Source organism: Myotis nattereri (assembly GCF_964212035.1).
Source record: "Myotis nattereri genome assembly, chromosome: Y".
Classification (NCBI taxonomy): Eukaryota; Metazoa; Chordata; class Mammalia; order Chiroptera; family Vespertilionidae; genus Myotis; species Myotis nattereri.
Genome location: NC_138094.1, coordinates 1,063,026 through 1,088,566, shown reverse-complemented (window position 1 = coordinate 1,088,566; position 25,541 = coordinate 1,063,026). Strand labels below are relative to the sequence as shown.

At 54.0% G+C, this 25,541-nt stretch overlaps 1 protein-coding gene across 1 annotated transcript; it reads left to right on the top strand.

Annotated features, from left to right (window-relative positions):
- The first annotated feature begins 1,118 nt into the window (after nt 1-1,118).
- On the top strand, nt 1,119-24,874 carry LOC308512184 (matrix-remodeling-associated protein 5-like). The gene is made up of 6 exons (XM_081081989.1): nt 1,119-1,327; nt 6,093-6,222; nt 7,314-7,704; nt 11,033-15,928; nt 18,999-19,902; nt 22,913-24,874. Exons 1-6 carry the CDS (start codon nt 1,134-1,136, stop codon nt 24,831-24,833), a joined length of 8,436 nt encoding a protein of 2,811 aa, XP_080938115.1. The 5' UTR covers nt 1,119-1,133; the 3' UTR covers nt 24,834-24,874.
- The last annotated feature ends 667 nt before the right edge of the window (nt 24,875-25,541 follow it).

Here is a 25,541-nt window from a genome sequence, read left to right as displayed (position 1 = left end):
ACTTGCTTGCACCGTCAGCTCTTCGGGCTGCAAGGCGAGGCCAGCGAGGGCTTGGGAGACTGGAAACGGAGCTCATGGCCAGGATGCAAAAAGCTAGGGATGTTGCAGGTCTCTCACCTGGCTGAGCGGGTGGAGATTTTGCTATCCGCGAGGAGCGCATGCCCACAGGGCATGGACCAGGCCGCGCGCTTCCATATTTCACTTTTTGCTTTCTATGTGAATTGCTTTTTTTAAAAAAATAAATAAATAAATAAAGACTGCTATTTAGCCCAGCCCGCCTGGCATGGCGCAGAGGTTGAGCGTCCACCTAGGAGCCAGGAGGTCAGGGTTCGACTCCCGGTCAGAGCACATGCCTGGGTTTCAGGCTTGATCCCCAGTAGGGGGCGTGCAGGAGGCAGCCAATCCATGATTCTCTCTCATCATGGATGTCTCTCTCTCTCCCTCTCCCTTCCTCTCTGAAATCAATACAACTTATTTTAAAAGAAAGAAGCATAAGTATTCTCTCTCTCTCTCTCTCTCTCTCTCTCTCTCTCTCTCTCTCTCTCTCTCTCTCTCCCTCTCTCTCTCTCTCATCTCCCCTCCCCACCAACCCCCAGTGTATCCCATACACTCACTCACCACACACAGATATTTACAAATCTCAGCGTCAAAGTCAGGAATCGAGGCAATATTCTAGAGCAGAGGTGAGAACAAACGGCAAAAGGTCGCAAAACTACTGAGGGGTCCCGGGTTCGATTCCCGGTCAAGGGTACATGCCTGGGGTTGCAGGCTCGATCCCCGGTGGGGGGCGTGCGGGAGGCAGCCGATCCATGGTTCCCTCTCATCATGGATGTTTCTAGTAATATATCTCCCTCTCCCTTCCTCTCTGAGGTCAATAAAAATATATATATATTTTTAAAGAAAACTACGTTTAGGGCTTTTTGACTCACAATATTTTACGCGTCCTGAAAAAAATCGATCATGGCAGGTCGGGCAGCTCGGAACCAAGACGCCCCATGCCAACCACTCGGGTGGAACGTACCCAAGGGCCACCTGACAATAACGAAGCGCTTCTGGTTCTGTGGTCTCTCCCCTCACCCCGCCCCCCGCCCTCTCCACCCCGCAGGTCGCCAGGGCCCACGCACCCCGACAAGATGCCACGCCCCCGCGCGCCCTGGCGAGCGCTGTCCGCGGTGCTGATCCTGGCGTGGGCGGCGCCTCCTCCCGCGGCGCGCGCCTGCCCGCACCCTTGCTCCTGCTACGTGCCCACCGAAGTCCACTGCACGTTCCGGTCCTTGGCAGCCGTGCCCGCGGGCATCGCCAACCACGTGGAGAGGATCAACCTGGGGTCGGTACCGCCTTCTTGGAGCGCGCGCGCGCGCGCGCGCGGGGCTCCGGGTCTGCGGGTGTATTGGGGCTGTTGCGCGGACCTATGTGCGTAATTGTGCGTAATTGTGTGAAATTGTGCGTAACTGTGCGTAATTGTGCATAACTGGGCACATGTGTTCCTTTAAGTATCGCCCTTTCTAGAATTAGGTGCTTCTGTTTTCTTCTTTTTTACATATTTTTTAATGCCCTTCCTGGTTGGTTTAACTAAGGATGGAGCGCGGACCTATGTGCGTAATTGTGCGTAACTGTGCGTAACTGTGCGTAACTGGACGTGTGTGTGTGTGTGTGTGTGTTCCTTTAAGTATCGCTCTTTCTAAAATTAGATGCTTCTGTTTTCTTCTTTTTTACATATTTTTTAATGCCCTTCCTGGTTGGTTTAACTAAGGATGGAGCGCGGAACTATGTGCGTAATTGTGCGTAATTGTGCGTAACTGGGCACGTGTGTTCCTCTAAGTATCGCCCTTTCCAGAGTTTAGGTGCTTCTATTTTCTTCTTTTTACATATAATTTATTGCCCTTCCTGGTTGGTTTAATGGATGGAGCGCGGACCTATGTGCGTAATCGTGTGTAATTGTGCATAACTGTGCGTAACTGGACGTGTGTGTGTGTGTGTGTTCCTTTAAGTATCGCTCTTTCTAAAATTAGGTGCTTCTGTTTTCTTCTTTTTTGCATATTTTTTAATGCCCTTCCTGGTTGGTTTAATGGATGGAGTGCGGACCTATGTGCGTAATCGTGCGTAATTGTGCGTAACTGGGCACGTGTGTTCCTTTAAGTATTGATCTTTCTAGAGTTTAGGTGCTTCTATTTTCTTCTTTTTACATATAATTTATTGCCCTTGCTGGTTGGTTTAATGGATGGAGCGCGGACCTATGTGCGTAATCGTGTGTAATTGTGCGTAACTGTGCGTAACTGGACATGTGTGTGTGTGTGTGTTCCTTTAAGTATCGCCCTTTCTAAAATTAGATGCTTCTGTTTTCTTCTTTTTTCCATATTTTTTAATGCCCTTCCTGGTTGGTTTCACTAAGGATGGAGCGCGGACCTATGTGCGTAATCGTGCGTAATTGTGCGTAACTGGGCACGTGTGTTCCTTTAAGTATCGCCCTTTCTAGAGTTTAGGTGCTTCTGTTTCTTCTTTTTACATAGATTTTATTGCCCTTCCTGGTTGGTTTAAAGGATGGAGTGCGGACCTATGTGCGTAATTGTGCGTAATTGTGCGTAACTGGGCACGTGTGTTCCTTTAAGTATCGCCCTTTCTAGAGTTTAGGTGCTTCTGTTTCTTCTTTTTACATAGATTTTATTGCCCTTCCTGGTTGGTTTAAAGGATGGAGTGCGGACCTATGTGCGTAACCGTGCGTAATTGTGCGTAATTGTGCATAACTGTGTGTAACTGGACATGTGTGTGTGTGTGTGTGTGTTCCTTTAAGTATCGCTCTTTCTAAAATTAGGTGCTTCTGTTTTCTTCTTTTTTCCATATTTTTTAATGCCCTTCCTGGTTGGTTTCACTAAGGATGGAGCGCGGACCTATGTGCGTAATCGTGCGTAATTGTGCGTAACTGGGCACGTGTGTTCCTTTAAGTATCGCCCTTTCTGGAGTTTAGGTGCTTCTGTTTCTTCTTTTTACATAGATTTTATTGCCCTTCCTGGTTGGTTTAAAGGATGGAGCGCGGACCTATGTGCGTAACCGTGCGTAATTGTGCGTAATTGTGCATAACTGTGTGTAACTGGACGTGTGTGTGTGTGTTCCTTTAAGTATCGCCCTTTCTAAAATTAGGTGCTTCTGTTTTCTTCTTTTTTCCATATTTTTTGATGCCCTTCCTGGTTGGTTTAACTAAGGATGGAGCGCGGACCTATGTGCGTAATTGTGCGTAACTGTGCGTAACTGGGCACGTGTGTTCCTTTAAGTATCGCCCTTTCTAGAGTTTAGGTGCTTCTGTTTCTTCTTTTTACATAGATTTTATTGCCCTTCCTGGTTGGTTTAAAGGATGGAGTGCGGACCTATGTGCGTAATTGTGCGTAATTGTGCGTAACTGGGCACGTGTGTTCCTTTAAGTATCGCCCTTTCTAGAGTTTAGGTGCTTCTGTTTCTTCTTTTTACATAGATTTTATTGCCCTTCCTGGTTGGTTTAAAGGATGGAGTGCGGACCTATGTGCGTAACCGTGCGTAATTGTGCGTAATTGTGCATAACTGTGCGTAACTGGACATGTGTGTGTGTGTGTGTTCCTTTAAGTATCGCTCTTTCTAAAATTAGGTGCTTCTGTTTTCTTCTTTTTTACATATTTTTTAATGCCCTTCCTGGTTGGTTTAACTAAGGATGGAGCGCGGAACTATGTGCGTAATTGTGCGTAATTGTGCGTAACTGGGCACGTGTGTTCCTTTAAGTATCGCCCTTTCTAGAGTTTAGGTGCTTCTGTTTCTTCTTTTTACATAGATTTTATTGCCCTTCCTGGTTGGTTTAAAGGATGGAGCGCGGACCTATGTGCGTAACCGTGCGTAATCGTGCGTAATTGTGCGTAACTGTGTGTAACTGGACATGTGTGTGTGTGTGTGTGTGTTCCTTTAAGTATCGCTCTTTCTAAAATTAGGTGCTTCTGTTTTCTTCTTTTTTGCATATTTTTTAATGCCCTTCCTGGTTGGTTTAACTAAGGATGGAGCGCGGAACTATGTGCGTAATCGTGCGTAATTGTGCGTAACTGGGCACGTGTGTTCCTTTAAGTATCGCCCTTTCTAGAGTTTAGGTGCTTCTGTTTCTTCTTTTTACATAGATTTTATTGCCCTTCCTGGTTGGTTTAAAGGATGGAGCGCGGACCTATGTGCGTAATCGTGCGTAATTGTGCGTAACTGGGCACGTGTGTTCCTTTAAGTATCGCCCTTTCTAGAGTTTAGGTGCTTCTGTTTCTTCTTTTTACATAGATTTTATTGCCCTTCCTGGTTGGTTTAAAGGATGGAGTGCGGACCTATGTGCGTAACCGTGCGTAATTGTGCGTAATTGTGCATAACTGTGTGTAACTGGACATGTGTGTGTGTGTGTGTGTGTGTTCCTTTAAGTATCGCCCTTTCTAAAATTAGGTGCTTCTGTTTCTTCTTTTTACATATAATTTAATGCCCTTCCTGGTTGGTTTCACTAAGGATGGAGCGCGGACCTATGTGCGTAATCGTGCGTAATTGTGCGTAACTGGGCACGTGTGTTCCTTTAAGTATCGCCCTTTCTAGAGTTTAGGTGCTTCTGTTTCTTCTTTTTACAGAGATTTTATTGCCCTTCCTGGTTGGTTTAAAGGATGGAGCGCGGACCTATGTGCGTAATTGTGCGTAATTGTGCATGTCTCTGCATTGAGCATCTGCCCCCTGGTGGTCAGTGTGTGTCATAGCGTCCGGTCATTCCCAGTCGTTCTGCTGTGAGGGTCAATTTGCACATTACCCTTTTGTTCTATAGGATTATTATTACTCGAGGCCCAGCACACGAAGTTGTGCACGGGTAGGGTCCCCAGGCCTAGCTTGCAGTGAGAGCCATCTTTCCGCCCACTCGCCAGTCGCCAGTCCTGCCCTGCCACCCCCCACGCGGATCCCCGTGGTTCCCTATTCGCCATCCTGTGATTGGAGCCTGCGGGCTGCAAGGGAGGGACCAAGAGGTGATTATGAAGGACCTTGACCTCGTAGCAACTGGTCGAGTGGTCGTTCTGGTCGTTACGCTGTTATGGTCGCTGGGCTTTTATTATATAAGATGGTTAACCCTCATCCAAACCTATTTTCCCCATGGATTTTTAGAGAGAGTGGAAGGGAGGGAGGCGGAGAGAGAGCGAGAAACATCGAAGGGAGATAGAGACGCACGGATTGGTTGCCTCTTGAACATCCCGGGGACCAGGGATCGAACCTGCAACCCAGGTATATACCCTGGACCGGGAATCCAACTCCAGACGCTTTGGTGCATTGGTGGTGCTCTAACCATTGGGCAACACCCTCCAGGGCCATCATATGACTTAAGTCGATTCAGAAACGATGAAAGATTAATAAAAACAGCCCTGACCGGTGTGGCTCAGGGGATAGAGCGTCGGCCTGAGGACCCAAGGGTCCCGGGTTCGATTCCTGGTCAAGGGCATGTACCTGGGTTGTGGGCACATTCCCCAGTAGGGGGCGTGCAGGAGGCAGCTGATTGATGTTTCTCTCTCATCATCGATGTTTCTGACTCTCTGTCCCTCTCCCTTCCTCTCGGTAAAAAAATCAATAAAATATATTTTTCTTTAAAAAAAAGAATTATGAAAACAACCAGCGAACGTCTCTGGCATTTGGGCACGTACCCGGGCGGAGCAAGTGTGGCCTGGAGGAGATAAGAGGCTTCTCTGCTGTTCTGCCTATTGGAGACCCTATAGGATAAAAGGCCGATATGCAAATTGTCCCCTTGGGAGTTCGGCCGCTCGCTAGGACATGCGCTGACCACCAGGGGGCAGCGCAGAGTGAAGGAAGGCCCGAATCGGCCCTGATCGCCGGCCAGGCCTGGGGACCCCACCCCTGCACGAATTTCGTGCACCAGGCCTCTAGCGTCTATCTGGCTACAGGGTGTCCCAAAACTCACGCGAGATTTGAATTCTGCGTGAGCATGAATGGCAAGAACAACAACCAATAAAAGCCTGATTTGGCTCGGCTCACGGAATCGGAGTCTGATCTCTGCGGCCCTTCAGTGTCCGTCCGCTCACGGTGTCTGTCCCCCTCTCCGCGTGCCCGGGTTTCAGGTTTAACAGCATCCAGGCCCTGGCGGAGACCTCGTTTGCGGGGCTGACGAAGCTGGAGCTGCTCATGGTCCACGGCAACAACATCCCCAGCATCCCCGACGGCGCGCTCAGGGACCTCCGCGCCCTCCAGGTGATGCCCGCATTTTATGTATTTATTTTATTTTATTTTATTTTACTTATTTATTTATTTTATTTTACTTACTTATTTATTTATTTTATTTTACTTATTTATTTATTTTATTTTACTGTTAATTTTATTTTATTATTTATTTTAATGATTCGTTTTATTATTTTATTTTTAACGGGTCTGCAGGCCAGTGCTCTATTCACCGAGCCAAACCAGCAAGGGCTGTATTTTATTTTATTTCATTTTATTATTTTATTTTATTATTTTATTTTATATTTTTCTTTTCTTTTCTTTATTTTATTTTATTATTCTTATTTTATTATTTTATTTTATCTATCTATCTATCTATCTATCTGTCTGTCTATCTATCATCTATCTATATCTATCTATCATCTATCTATCTATCTATCTATCTATCTATCATCTATCTATATCTATCATCTATCTATCTATCTATCTATCTATCTATCTATCTATCATCTATCTATCTATCTATCTATCATCTATCTATCTATCTATCTATCTATCATCTATCATCTATCTATCTATCTATCTATCTATCTATCTATCTATCATCTATCTGTCTTTCTATCTAGTGATTGACAATGTGGCATCCATGAAAGACAAAAATAAAAGAATGAAAGGAGAGTAGAAGTACTGAGGAAGAAATCGCTAGGAAATTGTTAAAAATAATAATAACAATATGAGCCCTAACTGGCTCAGTGGATAGAGTGTCAGTCTGCAGACTCAAGGGTCCTGGGTTCGATTCTGGTCAAGGGCATGGACCTTGGTTGTGGGCACATCCCCAGTGGGGGATGTGCAGGAGGCAGCTGATCGATGTTTCTCTCTCATCGATGTTTCTAACTCTCCCTCTCCCTTCCTCTCTGCAAAAAATCAATAAAATATAGTAAAATAAAATAAAATTAAAAAATAATAAAATAAGATAATAAAATAAAGTAGAATAAATAAAATAAAATAAAAAATAATAAAAAAATAAAATACAATAAAATAGAATAAAATATAATAAAATACAATAATAAAATAAAATAAAATAACACGCGGATTCCCCGCCCGTCTGTCTCCTGTCGCCGCAGGTCTTCAAGTTCAGCTACAACAAGCTGCGCGTCCTGGGCGCCCACACCCTGCGGGGCCTGCGGAGCCTGGTCCGGCTGCACCTGGACCACAACCAGCTGGAGTTCCTGCACCCGCAGGCCTTCCTGGGCCTGACGTCCCTGCGGCTGCTGCATCTGGAGGGCAACCTGCTGCGGCAGCTGCACCCCGGCACCTTCGCCACGGTCGCCCTCCTGGACCACTTCCCGCTCTCCAACGTGCGGCACCTCTACCTGGCGGAGAACCGCCTGCGGACGCTCCCCGAGGGGCTGCTGGGGACCCTGCCGCTGCTCGACAACCTGTACCTGCAGGGCAACCCCTGGGCCTGCGACTGCGAGATGCGCTGGCTCCCGGCCTGGGCGGCCCAGGCCCCAGGTGAGGCGGGGAGGCGGGCGCAGGCGGCTGTCCATCACCCCGGGCACATGGCGGGGGGTGGGGGGGACCTTCTGTTACGTGTGATGCGCCTTCTCCCTTCCTTCCTTCCTTCCTTCCTTCCTTCCTTCCTTCCTTCCTTCCTTTCTTCTTTCTTCATTTTTTATTTCTTTACTAGAGACCCAGTGCACAAATTTGTGCACCTGCAATGCATTATTTCTTTCTCTCTTTCTTTCTCTCTTTCTTCCTTCCTTCCTTCCTTCCTTCCTTCCTTCCTTCCTTCCTTCCAACTTCCTTCCTTCTTTCTTCATTTCTTTACTAGAGACCCAGTGCACAAATTCGTGCACCTGCAATGCATTCTTTCTCTCCCTTCCTTCCTTCCTTCCTTCCTTCCTTCCTTCCTCCCTTCCTTTCACTCTTTTTCTTTTTCTTTCTTCATTTTTTATTTCTTTTTTAAAAAAATATATTTTATTGATTTTTTACAGAGAGGAAGGGAGAGGGATAGAGAGTTAGAAACAACGATGATGAGAGAGAAACATTGATCAGCTGCTTCCTGCATGCCCCCCACTGGGGATGTGCCCACCACCAAGGTACATGACCTTGACCGGAATTGGACCCGGGACCCTTCAGTCCGCAGGCCAACGCTCTATCCACTGAGCTAATCCAGTTAGGGCTTTTTTTATTTCTTTACTAGAGACCCAGTGCACAAATTCGTGCAGTGCAATGCATTATTTCTTTCTCTCTTTCTCTCTTTCTCTCTCTCTTTCTCTCTTTCTCTCTCTCTCTCTCTCTCTCTCTCTCTCTCTCTCTCTCTCTCTCTTCTTCCTTTCTTTCTTTTTCTTTCTTCTTTCTTCATTTCTTTATTTCTTTACTAGAGGCCCGGTGCACGAATTCATGCACCAGTGGTGTCCCTCAGCCTGGCTTGTGGGATCAGGTGAAACCGGCTCTCCGACATCCCCCGAGGGGTCCCGGATTGCGAGAGGGCGCAGGCCACGCTGAGGGACCCCACGGGTGCACAATCAGGGCCAGGGAGGGACACGGGAGGTTGGCCAGCGGGGAGGGACCTAGGGAGGGCTCCAGGGCGTGTCCGGCCCGTCTCGCTCAGTCCCAATTGGCCGAAACCCAGCAGCAAGCAAGCCTATTGGTTTGAGCATCTGCCCCCTGGTGGTCAGTGCACGTCATAGCGAGCGGTTGAGCGGCCTTAGCATATCATTAGCATATTACGCTTTGATTGCTTGAATGGCCTACCGGACGACCAGACACTTAGCATATTAGGCTTTTATTATGCGGGATTTACTTACTAGAGGCCCGATGCACAAAATTTGTGCCAGAGTAGGCCTTCCTTCTCCAGCTGCCGGCACCAGCTTCCCTCTGGCACCCGGGACCTGGGCTTCCCTCTCAGCCCTGGCTTTGTCCGGAAGGATGTCCGGAAGGATGTCCGGTCTAATTAGCCTGTTAAGCTTTTATTATTATAGATTGTTAATACTCACTCGAGGATATACTTTTATTTCTTTACTTCTTTATTATTAATCCTCATTCGAGGGTATTTTTTCTTTCTTTCATTCATCCTTTCTTTTTCTTTCTTTATTGTTAATCCTCACCCAAGGATTTTTTTTTATTTCTTTTTTTTTTTGATTTTTGGTTTTTTATTTTTTTATTTTATATTTTATTGATTTTTTACAGAGAGGAAAGGAGAGGGATAGAGAGTTATAAACATTGATGAGAGAGAAACATCGATCAGCTGCCCCCTGCACGCCCCCCACTGGCAATGTGCCTGCAACCAAGGTACATGCCCTCGACCGGAATCGAACCTGGGACCCTTGAGTCCGCAGGCTGACGCTCTATCCACTGAGCCAAACCGGTTAGGGCTATTTCTTTATTTTTTAAAAAATATCTTTTTGTTGATTTCAGAGAGGAAGGGAGGGAGAGAGAGAGAGAGAGAGAGAGATGGAAATATCCATGATGAGACAGAATCATAGATCAGCTGCCTTCTGCATGGCCCCTACTGGGGGTCAAGCCCTCCCTTTCATTTTCTCTATAAATCATTAGAGATTGCGGTTTGATTCCCCATCAGGGCACATGCCTGGCTTGCAGGCTCCATCCCCAGTCGGGGGAGTGCAGGAGGCGGCCGACCCATGAGTCTCTCTCATCACAGATGTTGCTATCTCTCTCTCCCTCTCCCTTCCTCTCTGAAATCAACAGTAAAAATATATTAAAACTAGAGTCCCAGTGCACGAAATCGTGTGCTGGTAGAGTCCCTAGGCCTAGCCTGCAATCAGGGCCACCTTCCTCCTGCTCGCCACGTCCCCAGTCCCACCTTGCTGCCACCTACCCCGGTTCCCCCTTCACCGTCCAGCGATCGGAGCCTGTGGGCCAGAGGGGAGGGCCCGAGTGATGATCAATGCACCTCACAGTGGCTGGTCCAGCTGTCATTCTGGTCATTACACTGCTATGGTCGCTGGGCTTTTATTATATTGACCAGTGGTCGGCAAACTCATTAGTCAACGGAGCCAAATATCAACAGTGCGACGACTGAAATTTCTTCTGGGAGCCCAATTTTTTAAACTTAAACTATATAGGTAGGTACATTGTGAGTAACTTAATTAGGGTAATTCCTAAGCCGGCTTTCGCTAAAAACGTCCTCAATCTGATGGAGGGACGTTCGCTGAGGTCGACCCCTTCCAGCTCTCCCATCCGCACGCTTCTTGTAGATTTGTTTCGTATATGGTGGGACCTTGACTTACGAGTGTCCCGACGAACGAGTTTTTTGAGATACCAGCTGTTTCTCTGCTGATTTTTTGCATTGAGTTGACAGAGTAATTTGAGTTAACGAGCTCCTTAACGAGCTCGGTCTCGGAACGAATTAACCTCGTAAGTCAAGGCCCCCCTGTAGTTGTTTCTCCTTTCGTTCATCCCCTCTCTACGTCCACACCATCTCAGCACACCTTTCTCCATCCTCGACCCTACATCTTCTCTCCCTGCACAACGTTCCCTGGAATTAACTTCATCAACTTTACTTAAAGTTTTCAGTCAACCTCGCCCTGTACGTGGACGCCCGCACGAGGTATTTTTGCGGAAGAGCCACGCTCAAGGGGCCAAAGAGCCGCACGTGGCTCGGGAGCCGTGGTTTGCCGACCCCCAGTCTAGGATAAACGAACAAACCTGGATAGTCCCCATGCACTGTGCTCAAGGGATGTAAGGCCAGACAGGAAGGCACAGAGGCAAGGAGACAAGGGGTTAGGTCCTAACAGGGACGCACGCCAGGTGGGACGGCCGTCAAGCAAGTCGTGGCCCCTCACTCACACCCCGTCTCCCTTCTTCTCTGTTGCAGGGATCCTCAAATGCAAGAAAGACAAGGCCTACGAAGGCGGCCAGCTCTGCGCCACGTGCTCCAGCCCCACAGCATTACGCGGACGCGAGATCCACACCCTCGATAGCATCCCGTGCGCGCGACCGTCCATCGCGTCCCCTCTGAGGCCCAACGCGACCGGCAGCAGCGCCGAGGAGGACCAGGAGGAAGACGAGGACCGCGACGGCCCGCCGCCCCCCGCGACGGACCCGCAGTCCCCGCCGTGGGCCATCTCGCTGAACATGACGGACGAGCACGGCAACACCGTGAGCCTGGCCTGCGAGATCAGGAGGCCGTCGGGCCTGGGCCGGATCCAGCTGAACCAGACCGAGTCCCAGGGCCTGGACGTCAACGCCACGGTCGCCCTGGACCTGGAGTGCCCCATGACGAGGGAGAACTACGAGAAGCTGTGGAAGCTCATCGCCTACTACAGCGAGGTTCCCGTCACGTTGCACCGGGAGCCCGTGCCCGGGCCGGACGCCGGAGTAGACACCTACCAGTACAGGCAGGACGCCGACGATGACGCCCTCTACTACACGGGCGTCCGGGCCCGCGTCATGGCCCGGCCCGCCTGGGTCCTGCAGCCGCGCATCGACCTGCAGCTCAACCGCCGTCAGAGCACGTCCAAGAAGGTCCTGCTGTCCTACCAATCTCGGTTCTCCCTCACCGTGTCCGGCACCGACGCCGGGCAGATTCGCGGCCACAGCTGGGTCATGATCGAGCCCGGGCAAGACGTCCGGAGAGCCCAGACGGTCCTCGAAGGGTCTCCGTGCCAGCTCAGCTGCAACGTGAAGGCGTCCGAGAGCCCCTCCATTTCCTGGGTGCTCCCCGACGGCTCCGTGCTGAAGGCGCCCACGGACGACCCAGACGGAAGGTTCTCCATCCTGACCAGCGGCTGGCTGAGGATAAAATCGACGGAGCGGGCCGACTCGGGCGTCTACCAGTGCCTGGCCCGGGTGACGGACGAGACGGACCGCCTGGCGTACCGGGTCCTGGTGGAGCCTCGCACGGTGCGGCCCACGGAGGGACACGTGGTGACCGTCTCAAAGAACCCCGGGGAGCCCCTGGCGCTGCCTTGCCAGGCGCTGGCCGTCCCCGAGGCCCAGCTGAGCTGGATTCTCCCCAACCAGAGGATCGTCAACGAGTTGGCCAACACGTCCCACGCCTACGTCTTGCCCAACGGGACGCTCTCCATCCCCGAGGTCCGCGTGGGCGACGGAGGCTACTACCGATGCGTCGCCGTCAACCAGCAAGGGGCCGACCAGTTCACGGTGGGGGTCACCGTGAACAGGAAAGGGTCGGGCAGGGCATCCAAAAGGGGCCGACGTCCGGGTGGGAAGGCCCTGGCCAGGCCCAGAGGGGATGTCGTCGAGGACGAAGGGGGCTCGGGCATCGGCGGAGACAATACCCCGTCATCGAACCGAGTCCTGCATCCAAAGGACCAAAAGGTGTTCCTCCACCCGAAGGAGGGCCCCAAAACCAAGAAGGGGCGAAGGAAGCCAAAACCCTGGAAGCACGCTGAGAGGGAGCCCGAGGCCAATGTCGCCGAGGGTCGCAGGGCCTTCGAGTCCAGACGGAGGGTCAACATGGCCAGCAAGCAGATCAACCCCGACCACTGGGCGGATATTTTAGCCCGGGTCCGTGGGAGGAACGTACCCAAGGGCACGGGAGGGCCTGAGGCTGCCGTAGAGACCACCACCATACCATCCGAGAGCGGAGACGCCACGCCCGTCCCGCCCGTCGCGTCTCCTCCCTTGATGTCCCCGTCGGAGGCCCAGACGACAGCCAGCGCTGAGGAATTCTCGGCAGATGCTCTGTCATTTGGGGAGGAAGAGCCAGTTTCCAAGACCGCTTCCGTCCCCGGAAGGAGGCTTGACCGAGGCCAGGCTGGCGTCCTCACGGCTGACGCCAACGCGACCAGCTCCAATCTGCAAGAATCCGATGATGGCGATGATGAGTTTTCTGCAAAGACCCAGGGTCTACCTCAGATGGCCGTGGACTCCCAGTGGACCGTGGCCACGACAGGGACATCGGATATGCCTTATGAGTCTTCGACGCCCCAGATCCTGGACCCGACATATGAGGAGTCCACCGGTGATCACATCCCCACGGACGACTGGTCTACCGTAGACGTCGGCGCCAACATCGCCACGGACGACTGGTCTACCATAGGCATTGGGCCCATGCCGGAGCCTACGTCCCGTGAGAATGCGTCTCCCTCGGTGGCCACCTCCTGGGGCCAATCGGACCTCATGCCATCCGTGGACCCAGAATTGGATGAGGATCAGACGGAAGGACAGGCGTCCAGACTTCACACTCCAACGCCTACCTTGTCCGTGGTTGAGTCCGGGCCATCACAGCGATCCGGCGATCTCACAACACGAGGACACAAAGAGGGAGAAACAGACATCCCCCAGTTCGTGAGCCATGGTTTCAGCCCTCAAGGCAACCCATGGATCACAACGGGCACAGAAGAGAACTCGCGGAAGCTTCCGGAAGGAGACACGCTGGAGACAGTGCCCACCAGCTCCCGTGGATCCGAGAGGAAGCGTCAGGGCGTTGAGTCTGTTGAATCGACCGCGTCGCTTGGCTCTCTAGTTGACGAGGGCACCATCGCCGTCAGTACCATCGCGCCCACCCCAGAGGTCACCTGGCCATCTGCGCCCACCACTGCTCCCCCTTCCCGAAAAAGGCCCCACGGGAGGAGGAGGCCGCGGCCCCACAGATTCCGACACCGTCATAAGCCAACCCCACCCACGACGTTCGCCCCCATGGGGACCTTCTCGGCTGGACCCGCTGACGTCCCCGGAGCCAAGACCCCCAGGCGAGTGGATGATTCGCTGGTTCCTACCTCCTGGGGGGAGAGTACGGTTGGGATCCCCAAACAGGTGGACCCCGTAACCAAGGGGACCCCACGGAGGAAGCACGGTAGGAGGCCCAACAAACACCGATATGGCACCTCGACAGCGAGCCCCACGGCCTCTACAACCCAGCCCAGTCCGTTTTCGGAAAAGACGCTTACAGATGGTACCACTCCCTGGCTGGAAACGGCCCTGGTGTCTACAACCGTCTCCCAGATAATTGGGGACCCCAGTGAGACCACTAGAGCGGCAGAATATAGGACCACCACCCCCAAGATGCACGTATCTCGCGATGCAACCCGAGAGACAACGCCAGCCACATACACGCCCGTATTGGACGGAAAAGAGATGGAGAATTCGAGTGTCTACAACGTCCATGACAACATAAGTGAGTCCATCATTGATGTCACATCACCTCCTGGCTTTGAGGTCCCCACCGCGGGGGAAATTAAGAAGGAATCCCGTCCTTCCAGCGTTCCAGGAACGGAGAGCCGGACTCCACCGAGGACAGCCCCACCTGGAGGTCCGCAGACAGACACCCCCATGCCCCCCTCTTTGGAGACCCTCACGCACCCCTCATCCTTTTCCCAAGACCTGGGGGACCTGGATCTCCCCTCTGATGTCCCCCCTTCCCTGGCGCTCTCTACAGAAGAAGACATTGTTGCTTCCACTGCTCGGAGCACAGATGTAGAGATGACTTCACATTGGGCCGGATCCACCATCCGTGGCTGGGATCCTCACGAAACCACCCCGGCTCCCGTCCATCCGGCACCGCGACCCCAGCATCCCGTCCTCACTCCGGCCCCTGTGGGGGAGTCAGCGACCCCGTTCGCATCCATGAGTCTTGGGGAGCCAACCACTACCACCGAGCCCACCCATCTCACCTCAAGCCCGCCACCTCCAACGTCAACGGGTTCCAAGGACCGTGTCCTCCTCAATTCTGTGGGGGGCCCCGAACCCCAAACTGCCCCCGGGAAGAAGGAGGAGGTGACCCAGCACACGTGGTGGCGAGGAAATGAATTATCCACCCCCTCGCCCAAGAAGAACGAGTTTCACATCACCCCAAAGCAGGGCGTCGAGAAGGAAGTCTTAGACGAGAGGACGAAGGACATCGTTCTACGCGGCCCCGATGGTCACCACCATCCCGGTGGGAGAGTCCAAATTCTCCACCAACCGGCCAGAGTCCCCTCGAGAGGGACGACGAGGCCACCCCACAGGACCACCCAGAGCCCCTTCAGATACCTCGCGACATTCCAGCCCCCTCACCACGGGACCAACAAGCCCGGCATCACCGCGTACCCCTCAAGGGTTTTGTCGGACAACAAGCCCTGGATGACGACAATGTTCTCCAGCCCGGCCACCGTGGGCCCGTGGCGCACGTCCACGCCTCACAAGGTCACGGACCATGGGACGGACCGATTCCATGGCCACTCCAGAGGGTTTGGGCACAACAGCATCCCGGATCTGAGAGACCCCGTGGGCCGGCCGCCCAACGCAAGGGTCCCTCATCACTTCGATGGAAGATTCCCTTTCTTCTCCAACCGGACATTCTCTTTCCCACAGTTGGGTGTCACCCCAAAGACCCAGCCCCCCACCTCTCCCGCCCCAGGGATGAGAGACAGAGCCATCAACCCGGGTGCCTACAATCGCATCCACACTCAAACCATCACCCATGTGGACTTTGGCCCGCCAGCACCCCCATCATTACCCCGTCCCAGGACCGTGTCCCCCCCTTCCATCAATGTCCAGAACATCCCTGTGGTCTACCCCACCCGGAACGCCATCCCCTTCGTGACTTCCCCCGGCCCTCCGTCTGGAAGCTTCCATCCGAGCGGCTCCAAGCTCTTCTCCGTGGGGGGACCGCCGGCGTCTAAATTCTGGACCCTTGGAGAGAAGCCGCAGATCATCACCAAGTCCCCCCAGACCGTGACCGTCACGGCCGAGACCGACGTCGCGATCCCGTGCGAGGCCACGGGGAAGCCCAAGCCTTTCGTCACCTGGACCAAGGTTTCTACAGGTAGGGCGTTGAAGTGCCTGCATTTTTTACAAAAAATCTTTGCTAGAGTCCCGGTGCACAGATTCGTGCACGGGTGGGGTCCCTCGGCCTGGCCTGTGGGGATCCAGCTGAATCTGGCCCTCTGACATCCCCCGAGGGGTCCCGGATTGCGAGAGGGCGGTTCTCGGGTGACGCACCCCAGAATCGGGCTCCCTCCTCTCTCAGCAGCTCCTGTGTTGAGCGTCTGACCCCTGGTGATCAGTGCACGTCATAGCTACTGGTCGGAGCGTATGCCCCCTGGTGGTCAGTGCACATTATACCTTCTGGTCAGAACGTATGCCCTCTGGTGGTCAGTGCATGTCATAGCTATCAGTCAGACAGTTGTTCAGTTGGACGGTTGCTTAGCCTTTTATATATATATATAGACTAGCGACCCGGTGCATGAAATTCATGCTCAGGTCGGGTCCCTAGACCTGGCTGGCTGCCGGCTGCTGGCTGCTGGCTGGGGCATTCCTACATTCTGTGCTGCCTCCTGGTGGTCAGCGCATGTCATAGCGAGCAATCCAACTCCTGAGGGGACACTTTGCATATTAGCCTTTTATATATATAGATAGATTGATTGATTTCAGAGAGGAAGGCAGAGAGAGAGAGAGAGAGAGAGAGAGAGAGAGAGAGAGAGAGAGAAACATCCATGATGAGAGAGAATTATGGATCGGCTGCCTCCTGCACGCCCCCTACTGGGGATCGAGCCCACAACCTGGGCATGTGCCCCTGACTGGGAATAGAACCTTGACTTTGTGGTTCATATGTCGATGCTCAACCTTTGAGCCATGCCAGCTGGGTGGGTCTCTGTTTCGATAAGACAGCTGATTGAACCTTGGGGGGAACCTCATACCATCCTTGCTCCAGTGGGTCTTAGCAGTGTTGGTAGCTCCCAAACATTAGGCGCTGACTGGGAATCGAACCCTGACCTCCTGGTTCATAGGTTGACTTCTTTGATCAGCTCAGCCTTTGATGTCGAACGTTTCATAATGATTTTTTTCACCCTGAGGAATGTTTGCTGGAATTAGCTAATGGGGACACTGTGGGCTTTTCGTTCTAAAAGGAAGGAAGAGAGAGAGAGAGAGAGAGAGAGAGAGAGAGAGAGAGACCAGTGGTTTATTATTATCCTCATCTCTGTTGTTTTGTTTGTATATCTAATTTCCCTCTTCCCTTTCCTTGCTCATTTTTTTTGGTCTTTTTTTCACTACTCAATTTTTAACAATATTTTTATTGATTTCAGAGAGAGGAAGAGAGAGAAAGAGAGAGAGAGAGAGAAACATCCATGATGAGAGAAAATCATGGATCGGCTGCCTCCTGCACGCCCCCTACTGGGGATGGAGCCTGCAACCCTGGCATGTGCCCTTGATTGGAATCGAACTGTGACCTCCTGGTTCATAGGTCGGTGCTCAACCCCTGAGCCACAGGCCCGGCTCTCATGGCATTTTAATCCATTCGTCTACGGACGGGCACTCATACTGTTTCCAAATCTTAGCAATTGTCAATGGCGCTGCTATGAACATAGGGGTGTGCATATCCTTTCTGATGGGTGTTTCTGGTTTCTTGGGATGTATTCCTAGAAGTGGGATCACTGGGTCCAATGGGAGTTCCATCTTTAGTTTTTTGAGGAAGCTCCATCCTGTTCTCCACGGTGGCTGCACCCATCTGCCTTCCCACCAGCAGTGCAGGAGGGTTCCTTTTTCTCCTGATCCTTGCCAGCACTTGTCGTCTGTTGATGTGTGGATGGTAGCCATTCTGACAGGGGTGAGGCGGTACCTCATTATCATTTTAATTTCCTTTCTGCTGTGGCAGTGTTATCTATATAATAAAGAGGCAGTATGCAAAGTGACTGTTACGCCCTCAGAAGATGGCTGCCTACGATCGGGCTAGCAGGGGTGTTACTGAGGGATGACCAGACGACTGAACAGCAGACTGCGTGGGGTGACCAGGTCAGTGGGGGGGGGGGGCATGAGGGCCAACCAGGCTGGCAGGGGGAAGCAGTTGGGGTTACCAGGCCAGCAGGGGGAGGGCAGTTGGGGGCGACCAGGTCAGCAGAGGGGGGGCAGTTAGGGGCAATCCGGCCAGCATGCAGAGGCAGTGAGGGGTGATCAGGCCAGCAGTGAGGGGGCAGTTAGGGGTGACCAAGCGGGTAGGCAGGTGAGCAATTAAAAGCCAGCAGTCCAGGATGGTGAGAGGGATGTCTGACTGCTGGCTTAGGCCCGATTGGACCTAAGCCGGCAGTCGGACATCCCCCGAGGGGTCCCGGATTGGAGAGGGTGCAGGCTGGGCTGAGGGTACCCCAATGCCCCCTCACACACCAATTTTGTGCACCGGGCCTCTGGTATTTACATACTCTTGGATATGTACTAGTATTTTACACACACACACACACACACACACACAAGAACCATATTAACAGAGTCGTTCTCAATGACTATAAACAAAGTTTCAGGCCATTTATGGGAGCTTAGAGGAATCGGCTACTTTCTCATGTGAAAACTGGGTGTCTCTGGAATCCTTTTCAGATGGTGCCTGAGCAGCCCGGCTGGCGTGGCTCAGTGGTTGAGCATCGACCTATGAACCAGGAGGTCACGGTTCGATTCCCAGTCAGGGCACATGCCCGGGTTGCGGGCTCGATCCCCGGTAGGGGGCATGCAGCAGGAGGCTGCCGATCCATGATTCTCTCTCATCATGGATGTTTCTCTCTCTCTCCCTTTCTCTCTCTGAAATCAATTATATCATATATATATATATATATATATATATATATATATATATAATTTTAAGAGCCCAGCTGGTGTGGCTCAATGGTTGAGCATCGACCCATGAACCAAGAGTTCACCGTTACATTCACCATCAGGCCACATGCCCGGGTTGCGGGCTCCATCCCCAGTAGGGGGCGTGCAGGAGGCGGCTCATCCATGATTCTCTCTCATCATCCATGTTTCTATCTCTCTCTTCCTCTCTGTATTCAATAAAAATAAACATTTTTTTTTTTTTTAAAGAGGGTCGTTTCTCTGGATTCTGACAGTCCCTGGTGTTTCCCTCCCAGGCGCCCTCATGACGCCCAACACCCGCGTCCAGCGCTTCGAGGTCCTGAAGAACGGAACCTTCGTCATCCGCCAGGTCCAAGTCCAGGACCGCGGCCAGTACGTGTGCACCGCCCAGAACCTGCACGGCGTGGACCGGCGCGCGGTTCTGCTCTCGGTGTCGGTCCAGCAGCCCCAGATCCTCGCCTCCCACTACCAGGACGTCACCGTCTACCTGGGCGACACCATCGCCATGGAGTGCCTGGCCAGGGGCACCCCCGCGCCCCAGATCTCCTGGATCTTCCCGGACCGCAGGGTGTGGCACACCGTGTCCCCCGTGGAGGGCCGGGTCACGCTGCACGAAAACCGCACCCTCTCCATCAAAGAGGCCTCCTTTGCCGACCGCGGCGTGTACAAGTGCGTGGCCAGCAACACGGCGGGCGCGGACAGCTTGGCCATCCGCCTGCACGTGGCCGCCCTGCCCCCCGTGATCCACCAGGAAAAGTGGGAGAACATCTCGCTGCCCCCCGGGCTCAGCGTCCACATCCACTGCAGCGCCAAGGCCGCGCCCCCGCCCGCGGTGCGCTGGGTGCTCCGCGACGGCACCCACATCCGCCCCTCCCAGTTCCTCCGCGGGAATCTCTTCGTCTTTCCCAACGGGACCCTCTACATCCGCAACCTGGCGCCCAAGGACAGCGGGCGCTACGAGTGCGTGGCCGCCAACCTGGTGGGCTCCGCGCGCAGGACCGTGGAGCTGACGGTGCGGCGTCCGGCGGCGGCCAACGCGCGCATCACGGGCACCTCCCCGCAGAGGACCAACGTGCACTACGGGGGGACGCTCCGGCTGGACTGCAGCGCTTCGGGGGACCCCTGGCCGCGCATCCTGTGGAGGCTGCCGTCCAAGCAGATGATCGACACCTTCTTCAGGTACGTGCGCCCCTGGCCCCTGGCCCCTGGCCCCTGGCGGCCATCCATCCATCCACCATCGCGCTCCTGCGTGCTATTCATCCATCCACCATTGCGCTCCTGTGCGCTATCCATCCATCCACCATCGCGCTCCTGTGCGCCATCATTGCGCTCCTGCGTGCTATTCATCCATCCACCATTGCGCTCCTGTGCGCTATCCATCCATCCACCATCGCGCTCCTACGCGCCATCATTGCGCTCCTGCGTGCTATCCATCCATCCACCATTGCGCTCCTGCGCGCCATCATTGCGCTCCTGCGTGCTATCCATCCATCCACCATTGCGCTCCTGCGCGCCATCATTGCGCTCCTGCGTGCTATTCATCCATCCACCATCGCGCTCCTGCGTGCTATCCATCCATCCACCATTGCCCTCCTGCGCGCCATCATTGCGCTCCTGCGTGCTATCCATCCATCCACCATCGCGCTCCTGTGCGCCTCTCCTTTCGCGGATGGAGACAGTCCCATCCGGGACAGGTCTTCTTGGGGCCGTCCTTGGGCAGGATGAAGGCGCACAGGTCTTGCTCCCCGTGCGCGCTGGTTCCGGGGGGACATTCGTTTTTCACACAAGGATGTCTGGTCTTTATAAGCTAGAGTGCCTCTGGGGCCAGCCCCACATAGGTTCTCTCTCTCTTTTCTCTCTCTCTCTCTCTCTCTCTCTCTCTCTCTCTCTCTCTCTCTCCTCTCTCTCGTTAAACCTAGAATATTTTTCCCATTGATTTTTTAAAATATGTTTTTATTGATTTCAGAGAGGAAGGGAGAGGGAGAGATAGAAAATATCAATGATGAGAGAGAATCATTGATCAGCTGCCTCCTGCACGCCCCCACTGGAGATGCGCCCGCAACCAAGGTACATGCCCTTGACCGGAATCGAACCCGGGACCCTTCAGTCCGCAGGCCGACGCTCTATCCACTGAGCCAAACCAGTCAGGGATTTTTTTCTTTTTACTTTTTTTCAAAAAATTATTTTTTATTGATTTCAGAGAGGAAGGGAGAGGGAGAGAGAAACATCCATGAAGAGAGAGAATCATGGATCAGCTGCCTCCTGCACGCCCCCTAATGGGGATCATGCCCGCAACCCCGGGCACGTGGCCCTTGACCGGGAATCGAACCCGGGACCCTTCCGTCCACAGGCCCACGCTCTATCCACTGAGCCACACCAGCTGGGGCTGTGGGGACGTGCGTAGAGGTGGCGTTGGCGTGCCTGAGGCAGCAGGGAATATGAAAGAATGCTACCCAGGCCACACTGAAACCATTCTACCCGTATCTCTCTCCCTGTAAATCATCAGCGGTGACATCTGACTATTTATCATCCTCGTCCGGGGTAATTAAACAACCCACGTCTGTTTAATGAGCGAGAGGCGCCTGGCCCTGGGGACACACGGGGAACGTTTAAACATGCAGGTATTGGAACGCCCAGGGGTGCGTGGGCACAGTCATGGTTCACAGTGACTCATTTCATTCTGATTACGATCGGGGCTAGGAGCCTGGGTTTTGTTTTATTTATCTGTTTATTTTACATTTTAATCATTTTAATCTAAAAGAATTGATCACTCGCGCTAGCTGGTGTGGCTCAGTGGATAGAGTGTCAGCCTGTGGAATAAAGGGTCCCGGGTTCAAATCTGGTCAAGGGCACATGCCCGGGTTGGGGCTTGATCCCCAGTAGGTGCCGTGCAGGAGGCCGCCGATCCATGATTCTCATCATTGACGTTTCTCTCTCTCTCTCTCTCTCTCTCTCTCTCTCTCTCTCTCCTTCTCTCTTCCTCTCTGCAATCAATAAAAGTATATTTCAAAAGCGTAGAAACAGTGTCTAAAGCATTTTCTCCGCCCCCAGGGAGAACTTCATCTGTTTATGAGGGCAACTTCCATTCGTTCTCTCTACGATGGCAGCATTTTCACTGATTTGAGCAGTAAAATAAAAGCTGCATTGGCTATGAGGCAAATGCTTGGTGGGCACATAGACACACTAACAGGACTGATAGCTTAGATTGCATTTCACATAAAAAATATACATATATATATATATATATACACACACACACACACACACACACACACACATCCTAATATATAAAAAGCCAGGGACCGTCATGACCAAAACAACCAGATGGACAACCAAACTGCAAGCTGCATGGGCGACCAGGCCGGCAGGGGGGGTTAGTGAGGGGCGACCAGGCTGGCGTGGGGCCTAAACCAGCAGTCGGACATCCCCCGAGGGGTCCTGAATTGGAGAGCGTAGAGGCTGGGCTGAGGGGACACCTCTCCCCCCCACTCTGTGCATGAATTTCATGCACCAGGCCTCTAGTATATATATCTATATATTTATATCTATCTATCTATCTATCTATCTATCTATCTATCTATCTATATGTCATTTATTGATTTTAGAGAGAGGAAGGGAGAGAGAGAAACATCAATGATGAGCGAGAATCATCATTGATTAGCTGTCTCCTGCACACCCCCTACTGAAGGTCGAGCCCATAACCCCGGGCCTGTGCCCTTGACCGGGAATCGAACCCATGACCTCTGCTCTGGTGGGCTTGGCTCAGGGGATAGAGCGTCGGCCTGCAGAGCAAAGGGTCCCGGGTTCGATTCCAGTCAAGGGCACATTCCTGGGTTGCAGGCTCCTCCCCGGCCTGGACTCTGGTTGGGGGCATGTGCAGTAGGCAAGCCATCGATGTGTTTCTCTCTGTCTTTCCGTCTCTCTTAGAAGATCAATGGGCAAATATCCTTGGGTGGGGATTAGCACACACAGAGATGAAGAAGATGATGAAGATGAAGAAGGATGAAGAGGAGGGGGAGGAGGAGGGAAACCGTGACCTCCTGGCTCATAGGTCCACAAACCGTGACCTCCTGGCTCATAGGTCAACGCTCAAGCCCTGAGCCACCCCAGGCAGGGCCCGACCACCCAGGGACCCACAGCCTTCGACACCCTGACCCCTCATTCCCTCTCCCTTCTCTCCCTCCCTCAGCTTGGACCCCCGCGTCCGGGTGTTCGCCAACGGGACCCTGGTGGTCACCTCCGTCACCGACAGAGACGCGGGCGACTACCTGTGCGTCGCCCGCAACCAGGTGGGCGACGACTTCGTGGTCCTGCGTGTCAACGTGGTCATGAGGCCCGCCAGGATCGAGCAGCGGGAGGCCAACGACCACCGGGTCCTGTACGGGGGGGACCTCAAGGTGGACTGCGTGGCCTCCGGCCTCCCCAACCCCGAGATCTCCTGGAGCCTCCCCGACGGGAGCCTGGTGAACTCCCTCCTGCAGGCGGACGACAGCGGCGCCCGCACCAAACGGTACGTCGTGTTCAACAACGGCACCCTCTACTTCAACGAGGTGGGCCTGCGCGAGGAGGGGGAGTACACCTGCGTGGCCGAGAACCAGGTGGGCAAGGACGAGATGACGGTGCGCGTCAAGGTCATGACGGCGCCCCCCTCCATCAGGAACAAGACCTCCGGGGTCGTCCGCGTCCCCTACGGCGACGTGGCCACCGTGGCCTGCGACGCCAAAGGGGAGCCCCCGCCCAAGGTGGCCTGGCTGTCCCCCACCAACAAGCTCATCCCCAGCTCCTCGGACAAGTACCAGATCTACCAGGACGGGACCCTCCTCATCCAGAAAGCCCAGCGCTCCGACAGCGGCAACTACACGTGCGTCGCGCGCAACACGGCCGGCGAGGACCGCAAGGCGGTGTGGATCCAAGTCCACGTCCAGGCCCCCAGAATTAACGGGATTCCCGACGCCCTGACCACCGTGCGCGAGGTGGCCCCCGCGGGGAGCCGCAAGCTCATCGACTGCCGGGCCCAAGGCGTCCCCACCCCGAAGGTCTTCTGGGCGTTCCCCGAGGGGGTCGTCCTGCCCGCGCCTTATTTCGGCAACCGGGTGACCATCCACCGCAACGGGACGCTGGACATCAAGAGCCTGAGGAAGAGCGATTCGGTCCAACTGACGTGCATCGGGCGCAACGAAGGCGGCGAGGCCAAGATGATGGTGCAGCTCTCCGTCCTGGAGGCCTTGGAGAGGCCGGGGTTCCACGACCCGCTGGACGAGAAGATCGTGGCGGCGGCGGGCCACACCATCAGCCTCAACTGCTCGGCGTTCGGCACCCCGACACCCACGCTGGTGTGGCTCCTGCCCAACGGAACCGAGCTCCCCGGCGGCCAGCAGCTGCAGCGGTTCTTCCACAAACGCGACGGGCGGCTCCACATCAGCGGCCTGTCGGCGGCGGACGCGGGCGCCTACCGCTGCGTCGCGCGCAACGCGGCCGGCCACACGGAGCGCCTGGTGGCCCTCCAGGTGGGCGCAGCGCCCGAGGCCCCGAAGCAGTACCGCCACCTGGTGAGCATCGTCCACGGGGAGACCCTGCAGCTCCACTGCGTCCCCCCGGGGAGCCGCCAGGGGACCCGCCACGCGCGCTTCTCCTGGACGCTGCCCAACGGAGCATCCCTGCAGGGCATCCAAACGCGGGGGCGCACGTCCCTGTGGGACAACGGCACCCTCACGGTGCGGGAGGCGTCCGTGTTCGACCGGGGGACCTACGTGTGCAAGGCGGACACGGAGTACGGCCCTTCCGTGGTCACCTTCCCGGTCATCGTCATCGCGTACCCGCCCCGGATCACCAGCGAGCCCACGCCCGTCATCTACACGCGCCCGGGCGGCACCGTAAAGATGAGCTGCATGGCGATGGGGCTCCCCAAAGCTGAGATCACCTGGGAGCTCCCCGACAGGTCCCACCTGACCGCGGGCACCCAAGCGCGCCTGTACGGGCACAGGTTCCTTCACCCACAGGGGTCCCTGACCATCCAGCAGGTGACGCAGGGGGACGCGGGCTTCTACAGGTGCACGGCCAAGAACATCCTGGGCACGGACTCCAAGACGACCTACATCCACGTCTATTAAGACAGGAAACCACGCCGAGCTGGTGTGGCTCGGTGGATGGGGCCTGGGCCTTGCGGACAGGAGGGTCCTGGGTTCGATGGCACATGCCCGGGTGGCGGGCTCCCATCGCCAGTAGGGAGCGTGCAGGAGGCAGCCGGTCCATGGTCTCTCTCATCGTTGGGTGTTTCTCTCCCTCTCCTTCTCCCATCCTGTCTCTCTCTCTCTCTCTAATCAATAAAAATCTATTTAAAAAAGAAAAAAGAAACAGGAATTGGAGATCGGGGTCCCACCATCAGTTTCATGGGTCAGGAAAGTCACTGGGGGGAGAGTCTAGAGCAGCGATGGCGAACCTATGACATGCGTCTCAGAGGCGACACGCGAACGCGTTCCTTCGGTTGATTTTTCTCTGTTCACTGGCATTTAAATATATAAAATAAATATCAAACGTATACGTCTTTGTTTTGCTCTGGTTGCAAAGATCAAAAAAAAAATTTCTCTAGGCCCCAGAGTTAAGTGAGGGTTTTTCAAAACGCTGGCTCGCCGAGCTCAAAAGGTTCGCCATCGCTGGTCTAGAGTTCTAACACCATTTGGCACCGGGCAGGGGGACCCCAAGGTTGGGTGTCTGGTTGGTGGTGACCTTGACCTGTAGGAAAGCCACTCAGACGAGCAAAGGAGGGCACAGCCTCTCCCAGGACTTTCTCCCGTGTTTACCGTGAACGTGGTCTCACG

Coding starts and splice junctions, on each gene's coding strand:
- LOC308512184 (XM_081081989.1), top strand. CDS start 1,134: ATGCCACGCCCCCGCGCGCCCTGGCGAGCGCTGTCCGCGGTGCTGATC. Junction 1,328..6,092: donor GTGGAGAGGATCAACCTGGG/GTCGGTACCGCC, acceptor CCCGGGTTTCAG/GTTTAACAGCATCCAGGCCC. Junction 6,223..7,313: donor GGGACCTCCGCGCCCTCCAG/GTGATGCCCGCA, acceptor CTGTCGCCGCAG/GTCTTCAAGTTCAGCTACAA.